The sequence below is a fragment of the Xiphias gladius genome, chromosome 22 (assembly GCF_016859285.1).
Source record: "Xiphias gladius isolate SHS-SW01 ecotype Sanya breed wild chromosome 22, ASM1685928v1, whole genome shotgun sequence".
Lineage (NCBI taxonomy): Eukaryota > Metazoa > Chordata > Actinopteri > Istiophoriformes > Xiphiidae > Xiphias > Xiphias gladius.
In genome coordinates, this window is record NC_053421.1 from 12,747,346 (window position 1) to 12,775,143 (window position 27,798).

Below are 27,798 nucleotides of genomic sequence, written 5' to 3' on the forward strand. Positions count from 1 at the left end.
TCCACGTATGAAAGAGACTTGTGTCTCTTCTCTCTACCCCGGTTTCTCCCTCTCACAGCAGGTAGCTAGTCAATGTAGCCTCTGCCATGACTGCCAGTTGTCATGGCAACCATGTATGTTTTATTGTGTGTGTTTTGTGTGTGCCTGCTACAATTTGACTTGGGCTCCTACAATGTTACTGGGTTAGGATGCTTTTGTTTTCTGCCATTTGTAAAGTGACTGACATGTCATTCTCATTGGGAAGTATATGACACACACACACATGCAGTCCAGTGTAATGCGCAGCATAACGCAGCAGCGCGTGGTAGGACTGGGAGATAATTCAATATTTTATCGTCTTCTGACGGAATATATTAAGTTGTAAGTTTGTGTATCGCTTTGTTTATATACATGATTTGTTAGTTGTATGTGGCATATTACTTTAGTTACATGAAAATATACATATTAATCATGATATTGATTTCAACCATATCACCCAGTAGTAGCTGACACATCAGATGCGGTCACAAGAGTTAAGGGTTAGGACACTGACCAAAAGTGGATACGGTATCAGGTCGATCTGTCCAGTATGTGGAAAGTTGTATTGTTTCTCTCAGGATAAAGTGGCGGTTAACACACATCGTCTGCTCCTTCTAGCACCAAATGACCCCTAGATAGAAATAGCTTCACTGGAAGCTCCAGTTGTCTGTCTCTCACACACACACACACGCACGCACGCACGCACGCACGCACGCACACACACACACACACAAGAGTAAGTTTCAATTGCCTCACTGCAAGGCCAGACCACTGCTGTGTGTGTGTGTAGTGGCATAGCTGGCTGTCAGTAGAAATAGCTGCTGTGTGACACAGTTGTTTCAGAGGCTTGTAATTATCCCTGCACTACCAACACTTAACAAGTTGAAAACACAGACATACACTCTAAAGTCTATCTTTTGTGCATCTGTGTATGAACCTCGCTAAACTAACGCCTTTCTGTTTTTTTAACAATCAACAATGTCCCATAGTAGAGAGCATACACTATAAAGCCAATGGATTGTCTTTTAACTATATTTATTTACTACACCTACTGGGTGTTAATCAATTCTCTCACCACCTTCAAGCAATTTCTATCAAATGATTGATGAAAGTTGTATGTAGAGGTATTTATTACACTTGTATGTGTCAGGTTGTACTACTAAGAAACTTCTGCTTTTTCATATATTCCAATCAAAGCTTTGTCTCTTGGTCTCTGACATTACAGCTTTCTGTGGGGACCAGTGTCTCAAGGGTCTATAGGGACCATTTGTGACAGAGGTGATAGATTTCCCTCAATGTGTGTGTGTCTGCAAGTGTGAAAGTGAGAGAGAGATAGGATGGCAATTTGATGTCGAGTTGCCAAGACTGTCTCTGTCCTCAAGCCCCTTCCAGACTGTTCCTTGGAATGTCACACTGTGCTGACGCAGAGAGAAAAAGAGAGAGAGAGTCAGAGAGAGGTAGAGAGAGAGAGAGAGAGAGAGAGAGAGAGAGAGGTAGAGAGAGAGAGCGAGAGAGAGGTAGAGAGAGAGAGAGAGTGTGTGTGTGTGATTATGAACTTTGTAGGAAAGCAACAGAAAGAAAATACTTTGAAAGGACACCTGATTAAAAGGTTGATGTGTAAATGTATTGGTAACTACAAAAAGGCACTCATAAATTTAAGGTATTTTTTTTTATTAGCTCTGAATATGATGAATAGACCTCTATAGTTGTACAGTAAAGTATAGTACCACTCTTTATTTTTGGCTAATGTTGCAATAAACTCACCTGCTGAATAAGCTTGCTAGGCAATTTTCCCAAAGGCAGTAGGCTGTGTTTCTCATCCTCTCTTTAGGATTAAATAAAGGTGAAAGGACAACGTTCCTTCCCTTTTCTGTATTTATACAACAGGATTACCTTTCGGGTTGTTAGAAGAATGCAACACGATTTGATTCAATCTGAAACCATCAATACTATTGGCATCAATACAGGAGGAAACAATGTGATACCAGCAATATGACACTCTATGATCCTCTCCTACAAGCCTGTATCTTATATCTGAAGTAAAAACTCAGTATATACCAGTGCTTTATAGCACAATGATAAAACATAGCTAGACCTAGAAACATTTTTTTTCTTTTACTGTTCTTCAAATGTACTACTGTAACTAAACAGCCTACTTCAATATTTATTGATTTCGGTCAATTCCAACTTAAGCAACACCGTTGGCTTTGAAACTCAAAAACAGCACTGATGCATCAGAATACGTAGATACGTAGAGTTTTGTTTATAGGAAACTATCTCATTTCAATAAATACATCAACTCCAAGAACCCTTGTTGTGTGCAGCCTTATGTCCCAATAGGCAGTAATCATTAATCTCTTCCCCTCACAAAATAAAATTGTTATAAGTGGGTTTGGAACATTTGATAGTTAAGTGATATTACATGGTTGGAGAGGGACTTTGCCACAACTTAGCTAGATTAAACTCTCCTCTCTACTCTACTCTATATGGCCCAAACTATTAACTTTAACCTGCCACATTTGTAACACGTCTTCATGTATTCAGATAAAACATACATCCAAAAGGTACTCATGTAGATGCAGATCCTATGGTGTACCCCTTCTAAAAGTAAGATCCATGGTTCATTTCTGATAAACCCATTAAAGAAAGCATGTGGTACAAACTAATCCAGTCTGCATCTTTATACAGATCTCAGTTTGTCAGTAGAGGATGTGGAAAGATGATATGAGGAGAGAAGAATAAGTGATTTAGGGAGGAAGAGGAAGAAAGGAAGGGAGAATGGTTAAGGAGGTGAGTGTTGAAAAAGCCTCTCCATAAATTCATATAAAAAACAGAAGAGAAAGAGAGCTGGAAGGAGGAGAACTCTTGAGAGCAAAAGGGGGAGAAGATAAATAGAGACAGATAGACAGTGATTTGGCTCGGGTAGTTCTGACGTGAAAATCAGAGAGGCTGGCTTGCTAAAACAAACTCTATGTATGGGCCCCAGATGGTCGCTGTTAACTACGGGCCAGTGGTTACACTGATAAGAGACTCTAGGCTATACAGCTGGATACACACACACACACACACATTCACATGCACTCACCCAGCTGGACAGAGGTAAAGCGATCTGTTCACTAGCTAATTAGAGAGCTGGAGAAAACACTAAGACTACATCCACACTAAGCTGGCTAAATTTAAAAATTCATCTTTTCTTCTTCATGGCCCAATCTGGTGTTTTCACACCGATAAGGAACAATTACATCTTTTCAAAAATTATTATGTACTGTAAGTCTGCATGGCTGCATGTTATGTAGCAGTGTTGTCTCCGGCTAATACAGCTGATTACACCGTGCTTTTGTCAGGAGCCTGCATTTATGTTTGTTCTTTCAGGCTTATTTGTAAGCATTAACTAGTGATTAGATTGTCAGTCTTACTGTAAAACTGCCCTGAAACAGGTGGCATTTAGTCAAATTACTATTTTATACTCGTGTAGGTGTCTCAAGACAGACATGAATCATTTTATCATTTTATAGACTACTTGCGGTTCCAATCATGTCTTTGAAAATATTTCAAGTCACATATCTCACATACACACACACACGCACACACACACAGACACACACACACACACACACACACACACACACACACACACACAGACAGTCCTAGAACAGTTGGCATGCCCAGATGGAGCCACCCACATAGCACAGATACAGGCTAGCATTACATTCATTGATTTATTTGTCTGCTCTGTCAGTCTGGTAGCCTACTCTAAGTATACAATTACATTTTTCAATAAACGATCAACTAAGTGGCTGATTGTGAGGGGTTTCAGTGAATCTGGGCCTGAGGGAGCTGGAAAAAGGTTGATGAATGTAAGAATGAATGAGTTTACAATACTGTTCATACTAGTTAAGTAAGGAGAGGTGTGTGAATGATCTCCAAGGTCAAGGGCTGATAATAGTCTGCTCTAATAGCTGTCCTGGCCTCCTTAGTGACCAAGCTCACCTCTTCATTCATCAATAACTGCTGACAGAAATTCAGCTTGTCTGTCTTAGCCTATCTACCCACACACATAAACACACTCGACAGTCAGCAACTCTAGCCTCAATGGGCACCAGCATATGCAAACGTGTGGACGAGCAAACACACACACCTGCTGCAGTGTTACCAGTGCTGACACCCAAAAACTCTGGACTGTCTGACTACAGCTCCCAACAGCTGTCATTATGAGACAGGATAAGGGAAAAAAGGAGGAGAGGAGGAGAAGATGAGGAGAGAGCAGAGGAATTGAAAGAAAAAAAAGAGAGGACTAATTTCATTTACTGTAAAAATTGTATAAGGAATATGTACAACAAAACTAAAGTTGAAAAAAGGTTCTCATGTACTGGAACATACTGTTGTTGACATCTATGTATCTTAAGTGGGGCTGGGTATTGGCAAATCCATATATTGACATAACAACAGCAACATTATTGGTGCTGTAGCAATTGATTCACAATGAAATGCACTGACATTAACCAAAGAATGGCATCAAAAGGGCCGGTACTGAATTTGCAACATCAGCACTGGTGCGTGTATAACAAAATATCCACAGTCAGCCATAAACCTACGGTAATGAACATACAGTAGATCATAAAAGGACATATATAATAACAAGGGCTGTAAACTACTAACCAGTATAAATTTTAACGTCCCTTTCTCTTACTACATAGCACCATATTCACTGAATACTGACAGGGGAGAAGGGAAAAAGACAAAAGGGAGGACATCCATCAATAATCATTAGCCTGGTTTATAGTACTGATGCTGTTGTCAATGGTTTGCATCATAGTCAAATGAGGCACGAAAACAACTGCAGGCTGATTTCTCAGTTTCTTTAGTCAGATAGTGAATGACAGATGGATATGTACTTTAGTGACAATATTCATCACCATAGGCAATAGGCCAACGCTGTAATGGATCGTACTACTGAATGCAATTCTATGAAGATATTCACAAACCTGTATCGTTTAAAAGAAACCAAGAGAGACTCATTGTAAACTGCAGTTCTGAATGTGTGTCAGTATGCCACTGCAATGCAGTGAAATGCATCCTGAATAGTAGTGCATGAGACTCCTGTTACCCTTCTCTCCTTTACATTGCTTTCTTCTCCTGAGGGCTGCACCCCCTCTCCCCTCTCCCCATCTCCTCTCCTCTCCCAATTTCCTCTTCTATTCTCTTGTCTTCTCTTCTCTTCCCTTATTTTATCCATCTTCCAACTCGCTTGTCCTCCACTCTATGCTGTCATCTCTCAGCCGGTTTGGAAAGTACGAGAAGCGGAAAGATTCATTAGAGGAACAAATGAGTGATGTATGCAGAGATGATTAAGGGGTGTTAAGAAAAGAAACCTTAGAGTTTTGGACTGATGTGTGCTAAACAGAGCCAATGCTGACAACAGTAAGTGTGTCAGTGTGCCACTGTATTGCCGTGGTCTGAATACTAATGAATTCTTTGTAAAATTCTCACTAATGTTTTTTGGCGTTGACCTAGTGCTTATTGGAAAATAGAGATAAATATATTGCTTTATGATGTTGAGGACTTAGATGTGAAGAGGTGAGGAAAGCAAAAGATAAAGAAGAGAGGAGAGAGTACAGATGACAAAGAGGAGAAATTTGAGATTGACAGTATGCCACCTCTGTGTGGTTCTGAAGTGTGAATGCTAACAAGGGCTCGAGGCTGTAGATAAACAAGAAAAAATTGCTGATAAATGCACCAACTGCTCTCTGACTCTCCCTTTTTCATCTGGATTCTGAGCTACTGTATCTGAACCTCCTTCCTTTGTTAACCTCATCCTCTTTCACAAAGTCTGTCACAAGCACTGCGGTATGAATCTATACTAAAGCAATGAATGGGAACCAATTAAGATAACAAGACTGTCTTTCTCTCGTCTACAAGATGCCACCAGCATTTTTACTGTCACACACTGTGGTGTATCCTGTGATTTATTTCCCATCTTGCACATTTGCTGCACATCCAGTCCTTATTTACAGAGAAAAAAATGTTTCCCATGTGCCCAATAAATCATCATTAAAACTATTGCATTTGCAATTGCATTTGTCTGCATTTGGTATCTATCATTGGAATAATAATAGGGGCAGTTTTAAAAGTTTTTGAGAATGTTTTCATCACATTCACAGTATAAGACAAAAGGAGCCTTTTTATGCACAGTCTCCTAGTTTTAGGACAATCCAGCTGTACAATCACCCTAAACATACAGCTAAAGCAAACGTATAGTGTTTTATGGCCAAACTGTGGAATGTTCTTGACTAGCTGAGTCAGTCGCCTGACCTCAGTCTGACTGAGCAGGTGTTTCACTTACTGAGGACCAAACTAATGGTAGAAAACCCCCAAAACAAGAACTACAGTAAATGAGAATTGCTTCACTACAGACCTCACATCACCACGGAAAATACCAGATGTCAGCTAATATTTACAGTATGGTCACAGTCTTCGGCTAGTCAGTGAAAGGCATGAAGCGAGTAATTTTGCACCATGACATTTCTGCCTGGAGACAAACTGTTAAGGAGAGGAATACGGTTTAGTAGATGTGTGATCTCTATAAGTCACATGCTGTCTTGTGCAAGAGTACAAGCCAAAAGAATGAGGGTGGTCTCTGGACAGACATCCTCTACAAGCAAACAGTCTCCAGGCAGACTTGATAGGCTAATTTATGCTAACTGGCTTACTGTACTCTTACCATACTATGTCATAACTGCACATGTTGGCTTCAGCTGCACATTGCAATGCAAATGTAGGTCATGGAGAAATTTCACCCCCCCCCCCCCCCTTTATTCTACTGTATTCCTTTGATTTCTTCCCTTGAGCCGTTCTCTCTCTAAGCTAGTTCTCAATCGTACACTCCAATCTTTCTGTGCTCAGTTTAGTTTTCTCTCTGTACTAGCTTAATCCTCTGCTCCCACCCCTCCTCTCTGATGTCTGTGAATGTAGTACCATGATGTTAACACGGTGCCTGAGTTAATCTAGTCAGTAAGCAGTTGGCCAGTTCAGTGAGCGGTCAAAGTCAAGACAAAAATAAATGCTCAAGAAAGAGTAGTGTGTCCCATGGGAAAGTACATGATGGAAACAACATTTTGGTGAATTCCTTCAAATGCCATATCCCCTGACCGAATAGTGAAAAATGTTTCACAGTGTTCTCTCAAAAGAAAATACTTCCAACAACTTTAAATAATAGCAACATATCAAATGGCAAATATCACTCTTATTAACAAAAAGCCTGCATGATTCCATGGTCCCTGTTATTGTAAAGATTCCCACATACAGCAGCAGATACTGTATTTATATCTGAACATTCCTTGGTCTTAAGAGCTGCGTGTTTAGGAACACAGTCAGTTCTTGAATATTGGGTGGAATGATGGGCAGTGTGTATTTAGAAAAAATGCCCTGTCTCTGGTATATATGGGTCAGCATTCAACGCATCAAATCTGGTACGAATAATTAACCTTTAAAAGCTTAAAGCACAAATTCATCAGTTGTGGTAATAGAGCTGACAATTTGGGGCTTCACTCACTGATAGTCAATGCCTCTATATTGTTCTACACAGCATGTAACAGCTCAGCAGCACCTATAAGTCTGCTGCCTGGACTCAAACCAATTAAAGCCACCAGCGAGGGGGTTTAAATGTGTCATAAGATGACCAGAGAGAGAGAGAGAGAGGCAGAGAGAAAGAATAGATTACCCTAGAGCCCACTCTTGCTCTTTTCCGTTCTCTGGTGCTCCACTTTTTCTCTAATCTTCCTTTCTGGTCTGACACACATTCCACAGACAGATAGTAAGAAAGGCTTTTCTAGGACCTCTACCAATAAATTAAATTCTTTAATTTATTTGTTGACTATTGCCATCCATATTTGTGGTATGCAGAAGAAAAGCAGTAGCAATGATAATTGCAACATGAAACAATCAAACCATGAAACCCAATCAACATAGAAGTCAATGTTAAAACTAAAATTCGAAATTCTAATTTTTAAAATTAGTCGACCAATGAGATACTAGTGAAAACATCAGACAAGCGTCAAGTAAGCATATGGTCAGTAAGTACAAAAAGTATGATGTCACAGTTAATCGTTAACAGCGAAGACAACAGAGGTTCATATTTCAACTGCACTGACTGCAGGAAGCAACAACTGAATAAACTAATGCCTGAGTCACAGGGTTTGAGTCATGTTCGTCTTTTTCCAAGACTGAAGTCACCGCTGTAGTTGCCTGGGTTACTCGGTTTATTCTGTAATTCTTTAAAGTGTGAATATGTCAGAGCTACTCAAGTCAAGTTTTAGATGCAACTATCAACAATACATGTCTCAACATTCCAGTAGAATAAAATAAATATCACTTATAATAACAGAAATGAAAACTTTGTTTCAGCATGCATGTGTAAATGATACAGAGAAAAACAGGTAATGCAAGTAAAGAGGGTGGAAAAGTTCTACTTGAAACACAGACACAGACCTTGTGGAAAGCCCTGAGAAGAGTTTTGGTGCTCGACAGTGTCAATGACCCATTTAGAGGCTTATCCAACACTTTTGTAGATATTTTATCAGAAGAAATGGGGTTTTGAAGAAAGGAATGGAACTGCATTGAGGAATGTGTGAAATGTTGGATTGAAGAATTTGTATTCAGATGTATACTACTCAATCACTTTGCTACACTAGACAGCAAACATAACATACTATAAAATGTACTGTTAATAGGTGCAATACTGTAATACCAAACACTTATATAAAAACCTGCAACTTAACTGTGGTGTACATGTATAGACAATGTGATTCTATATGTATACTAAAAATACTCTACATTTAGGTTCCTCTATCGATCTATCGATAGATAGATAGATAGATAATATGTATTGTCAAAATACAACGTGATTCAATGATCAATCACATACAATCCTGTCTACCAAGGTAGAATCAAATGGAGATAAGTTATCTGTTACTTAGCCATGAAACACCTTCTACAGCCTTAATGTTATCCAGAACATTCATAGTCCATTAGCTGTTAGAAAGTATAGACAGAAAAAATATATATATCCAGCCTGAAACACAGTTTACACAGACTATCTTTCCTTGTTGGTGATAAAGAGCGACATGTTTTTCCCTAACAAAGTTGGAAACAAGACTGCATTCTGTGGTATAATTAACAGACACGTAGAGAAGATCAGGTTCTAGCCTAACTTGCCACTAACTTGAAACCAAACAGGGCATCACAAATATCTTCTTTCGTCGGTGTTTGGCTTTTCATCTTCTGTCTCTGAATGAGCCTATGACCTCTCCTTTCCCTGTAGAGAGAGAGACTGAGAGGCCTCTCGTCTGGGAGATACTGGTGATAAGTTAAACCAGCGCACACTTGAGAGGCTGAACTGTTTGTCAGTACAACACAACACTACCTTGTTTGCAATAGTGGCCACCAGATTACATCTACCATGTGTGTGTCTGAGCCTTTGCATGCATATATGTGTGCACGTGTGTGCTTGTGTATGTGTAAGAGCCCCATTACTGTCAAAGAGTTAGAAAGGGGACATTGTAAGTTCCTTTTCTGTTTCCTTTCTAACACACACACACACACACACACACTCTCTCTCTCATAAGTGTGACATACACCAGAGGCTCTCTCTCTCTCTCTCTCTCTCTCTCTCTCTACACAAACCCATCATTGATTCAGTGTTTTATGAAGTGTCTACGGGATGATAGGGAACAATCAAGTCCCTGAAAGCTTGACCGACAGACCGAGTAACTTAAATGGACTGAACATAACCATTATTTATCAATCTATCAACCAATACAATGGCTATATTATCTCACACAATCAATGATAAACTCATATCTATTGAATCTATCTAAAGAACGCGACTTAACATGCTTGTTCAGCAAAGTTTACAACACATCCACTGAAAACATTATTTTCCTAAATTTAAAACATTTAAAACTTAAAATCATTACATGTAGAGATATAAGAAATATTTATCAAAGAGTATAAGGTCAGTTTTATATTCATATGTATGTCATTCTAAAAGAATTACATTTTTCCAAAGTGAAATGGGAGGACTGAATGAGCTGACACTTTTTTCCAAGTTCACCTTTAAAGTTCATGCTCCAGCAGATGGCTCACAGGCCCAGTTACACAGCAAAAAGCTGATGATGGTATCCCACTGTGCATGTGTGTTGCTACCTTTGCATGTTTATGCAAATATGTAGCTGTTGCTCTCTATTTTCAAGTATGACATATCAAAGACTGGAAACCTGAGCATGCAAACACACTTATTATTTCTGTTATTTTCCCATCACAAACCCCCCCCCCCCCAATCTGTCTCAATGTCCTTGAGGGGAGTTTCAACTGAACAAAAAGTTCCTGATGATAAACAGGAAAGGATGTGGTATTGCTGTCACAGACCGGCTGTGTATACACCTGGCCTCAACAGCCTGGACACAGACAGGAGGTGAGGGTATAGGTGCAGAGGAGAGGAGAGGACAAGGAGAAATAGAGGAATTGAGGGAGACAATAACAAAAAAGGAAGATGAAAAAGTGATAATAAATATGCAGAAAGAAGGACAAGAGGGAGGAATAGAAAGCTAAACAGGCAACCTTACATGACTGAAACATAATCAGATGCTTATGGAAGTGAAATGGGGAACAAGTTAATAAACACACTTGATTTCTTGGTGTGTGTTAGTTTATCTATGGAGCTATCAAACATTTTGTTCAATGTCTGTTTTTTGGCTGCAACATGCCTATTAGTTTACCCTGTTGGGACTGTCAAGGTCCTTGTCAAAATAAAAATCAGTAAATGTAGACACAGACTATCTATATGAAATCCAGCATGCGTCTACAAGCGTGTACATGGCAGTATGGAACAAAGCCAGACTGTGTTGAGTAACAACCTTGTTGCTGGGACCATTAAGGAGAGAGAAACCTAAAATTAGCACACATAGCCACAACACATACATTGTTGAACTAAACACAAAAAAGACACACATAGACCAGTGCTTTAAGATAAACCATCGGTATACACACACACCCTCAGCAGACAGATGCAATTACATACACTTACAAAACTTACAACTCTTGTGTGTTTGAAGGACACTTAAGTCCAGATAAAGTGCGGACTTGGTTGCCCTCAATTTCTCAGGAGCACACACACATAAGCAGACAGAAGAGATGTTATCAGCTCAGAACTTTCTTGTCGCTCTATATTGAGTGGTGAACTATTGGAAAATCTCAACTGAGAATTAATTATATAACAATAAAAATTAAATAAAAAATGACTTGGATTAACTGGGTTCTCTGTGGTTACATTTGTTCATTGCTGTCTTTGTCATGGACAATGACAAAAAACTGAAAATGTCTACCAAGGTCACCAATTTCAGGTTTCACATTAAGCCAAATTTTCCAGTAGATTACGACCAGATGCACACGAGACAACAGGAAGCCAAAGTGACTTTCCCAGATTACCTTTCACAATCTTTCGACGGGTTGTTTTGAGCCTATTTGCCATCTTGCCGAGAGGGCTGATGCGCTACCATTTAACTGATGTCCTCAGTTTACCAAACCTTGTTTGAGATGTATAGTAGATATTTTAAACAGTGGTTATGTGAAAAGTCAAATAAGACGTTTTGGCATGCTGGCCAACATCAAAACATATGGTAATGATGGTAATAATGGACAAGTAATCATGTTCTCTCATGAGATATCGTCTAGTGTGTCTTAGTGGCTTGTTGTGGGGTATAACTGGTCTAGGAAAAATGGAATCCTTTTGTTATCCACTAAAAATTAGATAATGATTCAATTTATCCCCTTGTCTCCCTCTCTTCTACATTTTGAATTGTGCTGTACAGAAAACAAAAATCAAACAGAAGATAAGTCCTTCAATGCATTTTTATCCGTCAGAAAGGAGTATCAGTTCAGCTGTTTTCGTAATAAATGCCGATCAAACTACCTCAGCAAGACACAAGTCTGAAGTTCATTTGCCAGAGAAGTGTGTGTTTTCAATTTGGCATTGCAAGCATGTCAGATGTTTCAAATCCAAAGCTCACTGGTTTAACCGGGTTTATGTTTAAACAAAAACAGAGAGCAAACAGAACTATCATGCACAAACACTTGTGTAGACACACACTGCATGCACACATAGTCAAGTGCACAGAGGATTATCTGGTTCTCTGGCTCAAACACACTTAAAAGGTGTTTAACCTACACTCCTCTGTGTCTGAACAACATACCCATTCTCTCTCTCTCTTATATGTGTTCCACCCATACAGAGAAACACATACACTCACAGGTTTTGTCTCTTAACTGCATGACAAGGGCATTTTGGAGCCAAACTCTGAATTTGTAATGTCAGCGGGCAGATGTTCGTATTAAAGCAGATGGTTGCAGATAAATCTTTCAAAGAAATTTCTTTGTATTTTCTATGTTAATGCGTTTTATAGTGCAAACTAAATGGCAAGACAAGTGAGTCTACCATGGGACATGACAAAAGAGCTTGTTTCTCAAACAGCAGAAAGAAAGACCAGCACTAAATCAGCCTGAGGAATCTGTTGTCTGTGAGTCTGAGAGAGGCAGAGATAATTTTGAGCATTTTAGTCTATATAATTGAATCTCTTACTTGTGCTGTGCATGCCTATGTCTGCATGTGGCCACAGGGGTGTGCAAACTTGAATTAATCTATGAATCTGTGCGTGAGTCTGTGTATTTGACCCATTAACTGATTTAATTGCTGGTTCCAGTGATCTGTAAGATTCCCAAGATGGGGTCATGGTGAACAGAAGAGAACAGAGAGTGGATTGAGAGGCACTGAGCTCGTCCACGGGATGGGATCTGGGCTGGACAGAGGGCAGAAAATGTACATGGCCACGCTGGTCTTGGACTGAAACTGGAAAAGAGGACAGAGCCCTTTCAGAGACGGAATTGAGACAGTGGGTTAGTTCAGGATCTAAGGCTGCTCTGTAACAGAGGCCAAGGCATGAATTAAGAGGGGCAAAGAGGAAAGGGCCAGATTTTTTTCGTCGGGTTGTATCGGGGTCTGTCCATGGGAGAGCACGCAGAGCACGCGTAGAGAAATGAGCAAAATACAGAGAGAATTAGACTCAAGTCTGTTACAAAACTTTCGAGTTTACGGTACTCAGAGTTGATTTTTAGAAAGCCAGTGTGTGCATGACCATTTAATAAAAAGTGTTACTTTTGTGTTGGAGTCTGTCAAGTAAAAGTACATCTGCATTCAGGTGAAGCTTACTGGATTATCTACAGTTCAAGAGAGCTCAAAACGAAAAGGGCACGATAAAACCTGAGTGTCTACTTATTTCAAACTTTGTAACTAGATCACTTATCTACTTTAATAAAATTAAGCTGGATGTGTGCTAGTTCACAGAAATTATATGGCCCAGTGTCACTAAGCAGAAATGGATGAGAGAGGGAACAGAGGTCTCTTTGAGAAACAAGCGCAGCATGTATATGCACAAACTCACACAAGAATAAATGTGTAGCATGTGCTTTACCATGTGCACACATGTACCAACAATCATTTGCATGCACCATGCATCATTTTATCATTTTATAAACTACTTGCGGTTCCAATCATGTCTTTGAAAATATTTCACGTCACATATCTCACACACACGCACGCACGCACGCACGCACACACACACGTGAAAATACACCCTTATTAATGTGCAGTGTTTGGGCCCCTGGGACTCATTCAGACTCAAAGACTACAGAGATCTTAAGTATCTAGTTCATGTATACACTCATTACTAATCCCTCTATCTTACATTTAGATTTTGTTGACCACAATATCTTATTTCCAAATTTAGTGAACTCTCAGCTTCATGTGAATATTAATTAACCTCAAATTTTTTCATGCATTCTTTAGTTGTAATTCAGCATCAACTACTAAGACCGAAAACTTCGAAAAAATAATAACATGACTATGTCATCTATGCCTGTAATAGAGACTGGCATAGATAATAGATAACAGTTGTGACAGCCTCTGCCCTGCAGTAACCGAGGCACGAAGTGCATTACCAGATGACCTGAAATAGTTTAAGGTAAATCTTTACAAGCATCTTGGCTTTACAGCTCTACTAACTCTGACTATCTGCTGAACACAGCAACATGAATATCATAAACGGCATGAACAACAATTTATGCCACAGGCATGTAATCTGCTGTTTTGGAGTTTGTAAATTTACTTTTTTCAGTTTCACGAGATGTTTTATTTTGAAACGTGTAAGAAATGCACCATGGAGAGTTCCAATGGAGAACATGCACACCTCTAGATTGTAAGTTATTTTTTAGGTGCTGAACTAATTGTAGGCACACCGAGGCCTGAGTGGAACTAAGCTATTCCATAAGGAGGGGCTACACTGATATTAATGGGAGAGGTTATACAATGAGCTAAAGCTAGACAGTGTATGGAGGTCAGAAAGATGTAGCACAGCCACTTTGTCAAAACTAGAAGCAAGCACGCAAATATGAAGCAATGAAAGAACTTGGCAAGGGCATTTCAACCAGTATACCAATATGGTACAATCAGCACTGGAATTGTTTTCATTAAAACACCCTTAACTTTAATGTTGATTACAATATTCCCAGTATACATTATTACACTATGATTATGAGAAAAAATGAAAATGGAAAAATTCAGCTTACTTCATACTGTACATTTTGATCTATGGTTTAGTTTTGCAGGCAGTACTGCAACACACAATTTGTTTTTCTCCACTGGTTCTTGCGGAAAAAACTTGGTTACCACTGCGTTTCTGTAATTAATGTGAATTATAAACAGGTACACTCAGCTAAGAGGGATACACACTATGGTGATACAAAGGTACAGTTGGAGAACAGCAATTATTGTAATAATGAAACCAGGGCTTAGACTATAGCTGGCAATCTTCCAAACAAAAAGGATGCGTGTAAGAATTGGTTTATCTTACTATAAAGGCTTAGTAATATTACATCTACATCAGGATAATAAAACCATTGGCTTGTACATCTGGGGAAACTGTGGTTTTCAAGTTAAAGAATATATTTCCAGGGAATACTTATGTTGATGCTACAGTGGGCATTGCTGTACATAGGTAAAGGGCCTTTTAGCCTTCTCTTTCTGAATGTCTTAATATAGCTAATTTTGCAAGAATGACAGATTTTTCAACTTCACTATTCTATCGTCAAACCAAAACCAAATTATACAGTTTATTTTCATGCAAATACACTTCTTCAACTGTTAACTGCAAATGAAATGAAAACAATATGTAATAGCATATACACAATTATAGTGATTTGGCTTGTTGATTGTGATGTAATGTTCTCTTAATGATTAATCATTCTTGCTCAAAACAATTTGACTAAGTGGATAGGTGACTGCAGGATTCAAATAATTATCAGCTTTGTACAACTATGTAATCTTTTTAGGTCCAAAATAGATCCAACAGGCTTCTACATGCTAGCTGTGTGGTAGGTGTCTATTTCATCAATGCAGAGCCAGACGTGTCCAAACAGACTCAACACTAAAGCTACTGACAGAGCCACTGGGTTTAATATACACACAGGCACACATACGTGAACACACTTACATGTACTATATGTGTACACACACTAATGCACACTCTACATGCAGAGGCAGTGTCCTAACAGCTGCCAACCCACAGCCCTAGTCCTGACACAGCCCTAGTTGTTTTTATTACTGTGAACAAACTATTATGCTACGGTTGGTGTGAGAAAGTCTGTGTTGCGCTTGTATGTGTGAATGTGTTTTTGAACATGCAATAAGCAAGAAAGTGACAGAGATAGGGTGTATAGATAACCAATCTTCATATCGTTTCATACACTGTGTTACACATTCCACTCATTTTAATGGTGTACTATGTATTGCAGCACATTTTAGAGTACAAGTTCTAAGTGAGACCCAACTCAGCTACTAGTTGTTTTTTTAGAGGACAGTAGTTTTCAAGATCAGATGCTGGGATTTAAAGATGGGTCAACGAAAGACTCAAAAAAACCCTCTAATTATGCCTCAAACTAGTAGAACTGGGTCTCTATGACCCTAATAAGATGTTAAGATGCTAAGCACTCCTCCTAGCTGCATACCAGTAACATACTATAGTCTAAGTCATAGTGGCCATTGACTTGAGAAAATTATTTTATACAATTAATGTCTGTTTTTAGTCCAATAATACGCACTCCCTGGAAAGGGTTAAAACTGCATTACTCTACTATTTTTAACTTTTGCTCTCCTTCTCTGGTCTCTTGTATGGTATGACCTCATCTCTCTCTGCAGCCTGGTTGCCATCAGCTGTTTCACCGAGACTGATGCAGAAATCTCACAACTCACCCATTCCATCACTCTCACACACACTCGGTGAATGGAATACCACAAAGAGGTAGTCCTGGTATACGTGAACACGGAAACACACACATGAACAAGCTAAATAAGATGCATAAAGAGGCACAGAGAAAGAGACATATACACAAGCCCATTATACAAAGAAGGAAACTATGACGACACTATAATTTGATACAAAACAGAGGGAAAGAGGGGATCTAAATGGAAAATGAACTGACGCTTGATGTAACAAGAGAAAGGATTATTCTCCAGAGTAGCTTTTTTTTTGCCTTCTCTGTTCTCCTGCCTCTGTTCTCTCTTCATCTCTCTCTCTCTCTCTTCATGGATTCAATAGGGCTTTGTCTCATTCTTCACTAATGACCAATGCAGTTTCATGTTTTCAGAGGGAGGGAACATACTTCAGATTGCCTGGTTTTGTCTCAGCCAACAGCCAAATGCTAAAATAAAGCTCACGAAATACCAAGTCGTGTTTCAAAGCTGTTGGTCTGGCTTCATGTAAACACTTTACAAAATATTAGGTCGTTTTATTTTGCCCATAAAGTTCAACAAATTAAAAAAAAAAAAAAAAAAAATCACCAAAAGGTTGTTACCTGTACTGTAGCTCAGGTGCTCAAACTTCAGGGGAAGGCTGATCTACTTCCCTGATAAAATTTAAGGTACAAGACACTTGCAAAGAAAGCAGGAGCAATTTAGAATGATGGATGATGTAGCATATACTTGTCTTCTACCTAATGTTGTACCTTGAACTTGGATTCACCAGGTCCACTTTCAATGTTTTCAAAACTGCTTAGTTACCTAGTGGGGGTGGCAAAAATAATCTTAGATGCATCGTGACAACTGAGCGCTGATGCAAAAAAAACTACTTTGCTAGACTTCAAAGGTCTCTTCACGGGTGGCTACTTTCATATAATGCAGTGAAGTCACATTTTGGGGGAGATGATAGTGAGTTAAGGAGATTATTGACAGAATGTGATGGGAATCAATGTGAGCCGTTCTGCTCATTTAAAGTGTTTAGTTTAATCAAGATTAACTAACTGATTCCAACAAGTACACTCTGCTAAAACATGCCTTTAGTCTCTCACTTGACGAAAGCTTTACTCTCTGGATCATGAAGAAAGTTACTGTAATGGATATACTATCAAGCCATGTGCATCTGGAGCAAGAACAGTTTTGTGATCAAACCATAGCACATTCAATTGAGACCTAATTGAATTGTGAAAGATTCCCAGCCCTACAGTATCACATTTTTCCTTTCAACAATTTCAGATACCTCTTGGTATCAGCTTGTTTTTCATTCTTCTGGACATTGTTCCATGTGGCCTGATGTTGGAGTACTTCTATCAAGTCAGACCCAACACATGTTTAATCATTAACACTTAATCACATTAGTTTAAATCAAATAGAGCCATTAGACCTATTAGAACAAACACTTTCACACTGCTTCAAGGCATGTTCTGTAGGTGCAGGATCTATTTGCCCTGGTGTGTTTTTATGCCACCAGAACATGGATACAGGCATGAAACAGCATGTAATGTTTTCATCTATATGGGCAGTTTCAAAGGTCATGAAGAGAAAAGTCATAAGGGAGAAAAATTCAGGCACAGAGTAAAAAAGGTCAAAGAAAACGCAATACATAGAATGAGGGGGAAGAAAGAAAGAAAGAAAAGTGGCGAAGGAGACAGAATAAGAGAAAGGAAGCATGAAAGGGTACAAATTGTGACAGACTTAAGAGAAAAAAAATCAGTCAGTGGATTAGTGTGAAGACAGCAAACAAACATAATTTAAACCCACTTGAGGATGTGACCTAATCTTCTGTCACCAGAATTGCTGCAGGCAAGTAAATTTTGAACATATTATTAAGTCTAAAAATGGATAAACAAAAAAAAGAATAGAAAAAAAAGAAAAGAAAAGAAAAGAAATTGTTTAAACATTAAGGAAAAACCTTTGTTGTTGATACGTTGCAGTGACACGCAACACTATGCATAACAAATAAAAAGTCTCTCTTTATAACAAGGTCTCTCCCTTTTTAGTCTCCTGAGAATGTCTCACACTGAGTTTTTAAGGTAATAGTTTGACTTGTCCCATGTGAGTGCTAATGTCGGTTCTTCAACTTGACAGCACAAATATTTTTCAGTGGCTTGGAGGCAATGTTTATTGTTAACTTTCCTGAATTATTGACCAGTGTAAAAATGTGCTTGGGTCACTTCTGGAGAACATTTCTGTTGACTGATAAAAGGTAGCCAAAGAGTGTTTTAGACCATGCTGAAAAAAAATGCCTGATCTCTTTTGAAAACACATGGAGTAACCAAAGCTAAGCTGTCCATGCTCAGCACCTACTGCTAAAATAAACAGTACTGCAAGGACAAATGTAGAAGACAGAAAACAAACAACTGGATGAAAAAATGTACACAGGGATATGACTAAGAAGATCAGGAAGAGAGGAGTCATTTTAAAGTAACTGAATATGCATGAAAATATACAGTAAAACCTGACACTCTAAGAATAAACCTGAAAAATAATTTCTCAGACAACACACAAGAATAAAAACTACACAGACACGTTGTGCAGAAGTGCAAAAGGCAGTTGAAAAACATGTGGAAACGAGAAGCAATGGGAGATGCCAAAGCACACTTCAATGTACTTTATCAGACTGAGACAACAAAGCAAAGTGAACCCTTTGTGCATGAGGAAAGTCCAATTCAAACAGCGAAACAGGTGGTTTCAGCTAATCCTCTGTATGTGTGTGGCTGTGAATGTACACGTCTTTGAATGAACACATTTGGATGCATTGGAGGTTTGTGACCATCTATCTGGATATGAGTGTATAGCTCTGTCTTTATATGCAGTTGCTTGTGCATCATACATATATGGATGTATGTGCGTTTGTTCTTCTCAAGATAGCAGAACCAGCCTTTGCTTAATATGTGTTCACTGTCAGCTTCAATAGAGCCAGAATACTAAGAGTACAACAGAGGAAAGGAAAGGCTTTGTCTGGAAACTTAAGTCTGTCTTTCATTCTTTTATTCAAACTTTCTCTACTTGGCATTCCAGTTATTTTATATCTGTATGTAATAAGCTGGAATTTAACCTAAAAAGAAGCACATCTCTCATAGTGAGTTTATTCTGATAATACACGTTAATTATTGCATCTTAATCCTCATTTCTTCTCAAACCTTATTTGTATACCCTCAACCTAGTCCATGTCCATTTTTCTACACATCTGGTTCTCGTTAATCAGGAAAAATAAATCACTTAAACAAATGCACAAAAACAAACAGCATGCAACATCTGATAATTATGTGAAGCTACAGTCTTTCACTGGAGCATTTCCAAAACTCAGTTGAAAGTTTTTACTACACCACACGATTAGCTTATGCAATGAGAATTTACTGACATTTACACTAGAAGGTTGTTTCACAACCCCAGTGTGTTTTGCATGAAACAATTTTAAATATATTGCTGACACAACACTTTCATCATAAATCAACATTCATTTTTTAATCAAAAAAAGTGAGTAAAATTACCTTCTTTGTTAAACTTCTTGAACAAAAGCCTAAAAATTCTGATACTGTACAGTTATTTGATACAACTTATACTGACATTGTGAATTACAAATGTAAAAAAGAAGAGTTCAGTATGCAAGGACTGGAGTAAAAACATCTTATGCACTGTTGGTATACAGAAAGATATGTATGATTGGGGTTCCCTGTGCCATAATTGCAAAAAAAAAAGTTTAATCAGTAGTTAAACATGTCCAGGTTTTATTTACACTGGCAACTGGGGGAACTGAAAATTGAGTGGTCCTTTTTAATGGGGGTGTTATTTAAAAAGAAAAACAAAAAAAAAAAAAAAATTATAAAATATTTAAATATTTGGCATGCACATTCCACAATTATATATATATATATATATATATATATATATATATATATATATATATATATATATATATATATATATATATTTTTTTTTTTTTAGAAAGAAGACAAAATTACAGAGCAAGGTTCAAGTTTTGAAAACACTCCTTTCTGATTATGCTGCTTCAGTGATAGCACTTATAAAAGAGTAACTTTCATGTAAACACCTATAAACATAACTGTCAGATATCAAAGTCTTCTGAGTATATAGATAAACCTTTGAATCTTTATGAGCTACCATCTCTGCCAATATCTGCAAGGCTACACAGGTAGCTGAAAGTTTTGTTCTAATGATTAAGAGACTAAATGACCTTTATTATGTGCACCTTTTTTATTATTATTATTGTGATAAGAAAATTAACAGTTGCTATATCTCTATGGTGTGATGGTAGGGAGAAGAGGGGCTGTTTACTGTAGTCCTTCTCTCTCACACACACACACACACACACACACACACACACACACACACACACACACACACACACACACACACACACACACACACACACACACACACACACACACTTGATCCACAAACAACTAATTTCTATGCTGTTACCATAGTGATGGCTGTAGGAAGCAGGTTAGGACTTGGAGATACACAGGAGGACAAGACAAAGGAGGGAGAAAGACAGAATGAAGGAAAGAAGTCACCATCAACTGTGTGTATATTGTGGCCTCAACAGTCTCCGGCGAATTATGAAGAGCGAACAGAAATTGGTGTGTCTGTCAGTCTGTACTTTATCTGATCTACATGCAAAACCATGCGGATGCTCTTTAACTTCAAAGCTATAGTAAGCAAGCATAAATACAGAGACACACACAGGCTGAGATGTCTTCAAAGAATACACTTTGCTCTTCTGCTTTGTAGGTGAAAAATAGAGTAAGGTGATATCTTCAGAAAGACGACTACCCCAGGCACTCCTAGAGGTCTATTACGTGCACATAACAACTGTTTTGTAGATACAGTAGATTCCAGATTTTTGTTTGGTGACAAATGAGCCGTCAGTAAATTACACTCCAGCGATCAAGTATTCTTTCCCAAACAGATTTTATGGGCTGCTGTGGGGACTATCCAATTTTTCATGCCTTTGAGCTACTAGAAACCATGGCCACCACAGAAACCATATTGCTAGTATCTTTAAAATAAGTTAACTTAAGGGGTAATGACAAAAACTTTCTTTCAGACTCATTTTCATGCCTTCCAGCAACAGTTCGATGTGTTATAAAATGGATTCAGAAACCCATGAATTAGCTCAATACATAGAAACTTCAAAAACAAGCAAGCAAACAAATATAAACAACAGGATATCTCTACTTCAGTATCAGTGTTAATCTCTCTCCAACACATGTTGGTGTTTACAGCAGCTATCAGAGCTCTCTAAAGCATGCCCAATCTAAAAACTCTTTAATCACTATGGAAAAATCAAACAACCCCATCTGCAGGAAGACAGTCATTAGGTAGAGAAAGTGTGCATGTTTGTACCCACGTGTGTGTGTGTGTGTGTGTGTGTGTGTGTGTGTGTGTGTGTGTGTGTGTGTGTGTGTGTGTGTGTGTGTGAGAGATGGGACCAGTTAGATCTAGTTTCCATTAAAACAGTAGCCCAAATTGGTATTTTCTCCAGATATTTGAGCTATTGCAAAGAATAATCAAGCTCAAGGGTGTTAATAGCATCTGAACACGGAATAAAAGCTATCCGCCATATTAAGTTGTCAGAGCATTCATAAGCCTGCACAATGTAAAATGTGGTACCTTTACAGTCTGCCTGACCAACTAGGGTTATAGGGTTTATTATAACATTTTAGGAATATGTAAACCTATAAAATTGGTCCATTAATGGAAAACATGGCCTGTAATTCTGGTAATCAAGGCTCATTATAATACCCTGGTAAGAGTGTCATATGGGCAGGTTAGCTAACTGTGATATAGACAACAACCTGTCAAGCAACAGTGCATTATAACTCATTATCCATGCTTTCCTCTCTGCTGGAAAACCTCAGCTGTAAAGTGAAACCGAAGCAACAGAGCACAAAAATGATAGGGATGTTATGTGATACTGTTCACCCAAGACACAGTATGTAGAGAGAATTGAGAAAGTGATGAAACAGCAGATGAAAGATGACGCAATGCTCTTAAGCTCACTGAATCTGACTCCTTCACAGCAAACATTTATACTATGTGTGTTACAGAGAGGGGGAGAGGGAGGGAGGGAGAGAGAGAGAGAGAGAGAGAGAGAGAGAGAGAGAGAGAGAGAGAGAGAGAGAGAGAGAGAGAGAATGATGACTCGCTATACTCCCCCATCTCTCTCTAGCTCTGTAACCCCTCTCTGTTTCTCTCTGCAGTGAGTGAGGTGATGAATGTGTGCGTCTGTCTCAGTTCCTATTAATAGTATGGAGCAGGGCTGGAAGTGTCAAAACTATTGAGAGATGAGATCTTTCACTCCCTCCCTTTCCCTCTCACACACATACAGAGTAGAAGCCGACTACCAGAGAGTCCAGATGTAGCAGAGGTGGGGTATAGGTGGGGGTGAGGGGCAGAAAGCAGAGGAAAGGGGGCAGAGGTCGAAGACAAAGCCAGCAACAGAGCTTCAAAAAGCATACTGACGGATTTACTACCCATACGATAAAGCAAACAGCCCACAGAACTTCTCAGCACGGTGGGGTGAAAGACTAGACTTGCACAGTAGAGCTACACAGACAGACACACTAAACAGTGAGTTAACTGATTTAACTCTGTCAGCACAGTGCAACAACAGGGGTGCATTAAGGCCTGAATCCTGATTCCTTTAAGAGATGAAAAATAGCCAGGAAAGACCATTCATTACACTCGAAGTCTTATTTATCTTTGTGCGTATTCCTACCTCGTGAGTTGGTAGCAAGGTCGGCAACTTTTTGAAAGGCATCCAGGAAGGCAGCCACAGCAACCACTGTCGCTCTAGAAGAAAAGATGAAGACAGAGGTTTAGTTTTTTTTTAAAAAGAAAAAAAATTAATAAATCAGACTTTACCGATATGAAACAACACAACATCACGTTTTACAACAATAAAAACTACACACAAAAAAGGCAAAAATCCCAGTGCAATATCCATGGCAGAAGCAGGACTTCAAAATCAGTCAAAAGTGACATAAATACACACACACACACACACACACACACACACACACACACACACACACACACACACACACACACACACACACACACACACGGTACTAGCTGATCAACTGCAGTAATTACATACAGGTGCTGGCAGGCAAAGAAATAAACTGATAAGAAGAAAAAAGACGTATTAGGTCTTCTTTTGCTCTGAAAGAGAAAGAAAACATCTTTTGCACATGTTTGCAAGTGAGCATGCATGTCTGGTAAACTTTTGATTATGATGCTCACATCAACCCTGATCATTTGAAAATGAAAGTAAGTATGACTGTATGTATAAACTCTCAGTGTGTGTGTAAGTTAAAACTTAAATGTGCCCTGCTGTGTGAGGAATGTCTATGTGATTACTTAGAGACCGTTGGAATCTGTGCAGATCAGCAGAGCAGCTCTTGAGCTGAGTTTGCCACACTTACAGGTCAATGAAAAGATCAATGTGGGATCTACCCTGTTCAGCTCTAAAATGGAACACAACTCATTCACAACTCATACCTGCTTATCTGTCATGTTGTGTAGTTTGCCAGGTATTTACAAGCTGCAGCATAAAATACTGTATATACATAACAGACTAAAGAAAGGGCGAAAATCCAGTCCCTTATAAAAAAGAAAAGGAAGCTTGGTTTAAGATTACTTTCTGTTTTACACACTACAGACACCATTTTAATGGAATCCCAACTGATTGCTCCTCTGGCCTCCTCACTGACCAGTTACTTTGCTAGCTGGCAACAGGCTGCCCCATCGGAGGCATAACTGACTAGTAAACTGGAAAATACTGGCTGTCCTGCTTCAGAAGCAACACACCTCATGATTAAGATCACAGGTATGGAGATGAAAGGATCTTGGTATGTGCATGTATGCGTGTGCACGTGCATGTACGTGATATCTGATCTCCTCAGCAGAGAAAAGACTATCTATCAGTCATGCATGCTACAAAAAGAAACACAATTGTCTGGAAATTTTCCAAGGCATGGTCAGCCACAAAAGGTTGTTTGTTCTAACCCTGAGTACCTTAATTTGAAAACAGTTGTTATCCTCCATGGGCCAACAGAAAACCTTCACAACACAACCTGGAAATTTCCATAAACACCCCAGACAGATACCCCTCACAACTAGGCAAAACAATAGCTGAATATAGGATGGTGGTGACTCTAAGGTTTGACTTACAGACGGAACCGGTGTTTTGGGAGTAATGTTTACGGGGTAGGTTTTACTCTGTGTATCTAAAAACACGTGTAAGGCGATGGCAGTAGTGTTCCTAATGCATGTGTTCTGGGGAGGGATGATATTCTTAAAGGGGACGTAAACTGTTTTTACACATCAAAGTAGTGCATATGTGAGGGAGCTGCTGAACTCTGACAAATTGCCTCAAGTGATGTCAATGGAGGCAACACTGGCTGGTCGTGAAGATTACAAGCTGGAAAAAGAAAATAATCAGGGGGTGGGGAGTTAGAAAGAGGTGAGGTCAACTAACCTCTGTAGTCCACTCCTCATCTTTGCTTGAAGCTAAATTACGCACAACTAGCATAACACACCCAAATCTCCAACCGGACTGCCAGAGGTCGAGTTGTGATACAGGCAATGTAGGCCCCGGGGTATGAAAAGGAATACATGGAATGAAAAAGACAATATCTCTGGTTCTGCTGCGTCAATTTTCATGCTTTTTTTAACGGTTCATTGAGAGTCAGACAATGAATCCACTACTAAAGACATTGAAGTACTCTTTATGCATGTTTCTTCGGGAAGGAGGAATCTCCACTAAAGCTGAGTTGCAAAGTATTTTGAAAAAAAAAAAAAGATCTCAACTGTCTCAAGACTGTTAAAGTTGTTAGCTGTTTCTGCAAGTAACAGTTGCAAGTATGACAGTCAGGGAAAACAGAACATAAATGATCAACTGATAAAATCTTAACAACCCTGTTCCAAAACTTAGTTACAGACCTTAATATTCTTCTACATTCAAGTGACTTCCCGGTCTTAAAAGTCAAACAATGATGCAACAATCATCTTTATCACTCAAAATCTCAAATGTAATACTGGCTAATAAGTGCTGTGTTGCTGCAGAGCTGACCAGGAGATCCAAGGGTGTGTCCTGAAAATGAAAAGAGAAACATACGTGCAGGCACACACAGATTCCTTTCTATTTACAGCCCAGTGTGGGTACCAGAGTAACCTCCAACTGATATCTGCATCCACTAATTTATACTAACTAATTTATAATATGTACACATTGGTCTATGATTCATACTTTACATGCACTTGCAACAAAGTCTTGTTCAGTCAAGTTTAACTTATTAATCCAAAACAGGTTTTTGTGGGAGGTGGTTTTAGCTGAAGCTTGCTTTTAGTATCAGTGGCACCAGTGCGCTGAAGTACAGTGTGAAGTAGTTTACAATTACTAGTAATGACCATCTGCTGTAATCTGTTCCACGCTTTAACGAGAGAAATGCCACTCTATTTAACTGGTTTATCCATTCACTACGATTTCAACTACTATCAGTACAACGAAAGGAAAGGGAAGAATCATAGTTTTACACTTCAAAGAGAATTGTTTATGTAGCAGCATCGGAAAAGTGAAACAGGTGAAATTTTATAGATTTTCTGTTCCAATTGACAGTTAAATTGTGTAACTTCTCAAGAAGTTAATGAATAATAAGTTGCAAAGGTTGAATAATAAGGTTTTAATTTCAGCTCTGACAGCAACAACCTGATTAGTACTATTGGCATTCTTTAAACACCCCTGTCCTGGAGTCAAGACAAACGACGTTAACACATCTATTCCACAAAGCCTTGGCCAAGCCAATTTAAACTCTCCATAGACCCTGGTGTAGTACAGCAGAGTGCTCTTTCTAAAAATGATACATTTAGTGCTCTTGCTCCCATCTATTCTTAGTTCAACAAAAACTGGAATATGATTGTAGTTAATCTGAATCATAGAAAGAGGTTGTGTTTAACTCCACTTGTTTCAGGAACAACATAACAAGAATCATGATCCTGAGTACTCTATGTTTATTAATGTATATATGTGTCAACTCTATGTATCTGTCTGTCAACCAGTTCATCCATCTATCAATCTAGTTGTCTGTCTATCATTTAAATATTATAGGCCTGCTTCTTGAGCCCAAATGAATTTCGTAACCATACAGTTCATAAGCTCAATTTGAAGTTTTGAGGTGGTGTTTTTCTTCACAAAATAAACTTTAAACCAGGAAGACGAAGGCCTTGTGTATGCCTAGCTCTGACATAGCTGCATCAACCTTGACCCACCAAACAGACGGCTGTGATTAGAAATCAGCCAGCCTATATTCCACCCTGCCCACTTGCTTCAAAGCTCTATTCTGTGCATATGTATGTATGTGATTATATGTGTGTGTGTGTGTGTGTGTGTGTGTGTGTGTGTGTGTGTGTGTGTGTGTGTGTGTGTGTGTGTGTGTGTGTGTGTGTGTGTGTGTGTGTGTGTGTGTGTGTGTGTGTGTGTGTGTGTGTGTGATGGCTGCTTAAAACCAGAGTGGCCAGAAAAAAAAGACCATATTTGGACCAAAAAATGACAGAACAGCCCCAACACTGTAACCGGCTGATTTCCTAGTCACTTTGTGAGAGGGGAACAGAGGGGCTAAATTACAGAGTAGTCTGCCTTAGGACGTCATTACACAAACAGACATATGCCGCGACCACTGCTGGCTAGTCACTTATCCGGACCAAGGAGGGAGGGTGGGTGTGTTTGTTTTTTACTGTGTGTATGTACGTGTGTGTGTGTGTGTGTGTGTGTGTGTGTGTGTGTGTGTGTGTGTGTGTGTGTGTGTGTGTGTGTGTGTGTGCATGCGCCCCTCTATGTAGACCAGTCCCCAAACAGATTACAGAGGTTCTCAGATTTTTGACTATGCTGTAGTCGAAAGGGCTAGTTTGGCCACATTTGTAGTGACTGGACACCAGCTTTAAAGCAGACAGAAAAAGTCTTATTTGTAGGTCTCCATCAGCAAGCCCATATAGCACACTCTTCTAAGAGCTCCAGCAGCAAGGGCATCGTTGCAGCCCGCCATATGCCACAACCACTGTGGCCTGGAGCAGGGCGTAGGCCAAGCTTAACCATATCATGATGCTTAAATATGTTGTCTTTCTATTAATGATACTCAACTCATTCTGTAAAGGAGGAATTGATCTTTTCTGGGACAATCACTTCACTAATCCTGATAGAAAAAGAAAGTGATGTAATGCCATAAAAGAAAAAGGTCAAAGTATGGGACAATGATTAGAATTTATAGCATACTGATATGTTGGACTGAAGACAAAGTTTCCACATGCATCTGTGTCATTAAGCAGCCACTAACCTACAATGAGTGGATAAA

At 39.0% G+C, this 27,798-nt stretch overlaps 1 protein-coding gene across 7 annotated transcripts in view; it reads right to left on the minus strand.

The window, feature by feature from the left end:
- The window catches only part of LOC120783910 (protein MTSS 1-like), a 55,652-nt gene that overhangs the window by 23,969 nt on the left and 3,885 nt on the right, over positions 1–27,798 (minus strand). For all 7 annotated transcript variants that reach the window (XM_040117306.1, XM_040117305.1, XM_040117310.1 and 4 more), the window contains one exon: positions 23,166–23,239. In XM_040117306.1, coding sequence (XP_039973240.1) covers positions 23,166–23,239 — 74 coding nt within the window. The remainder of the gene's footprint in view (positions 1–23,165; positions 23,240–27,798) is intronic.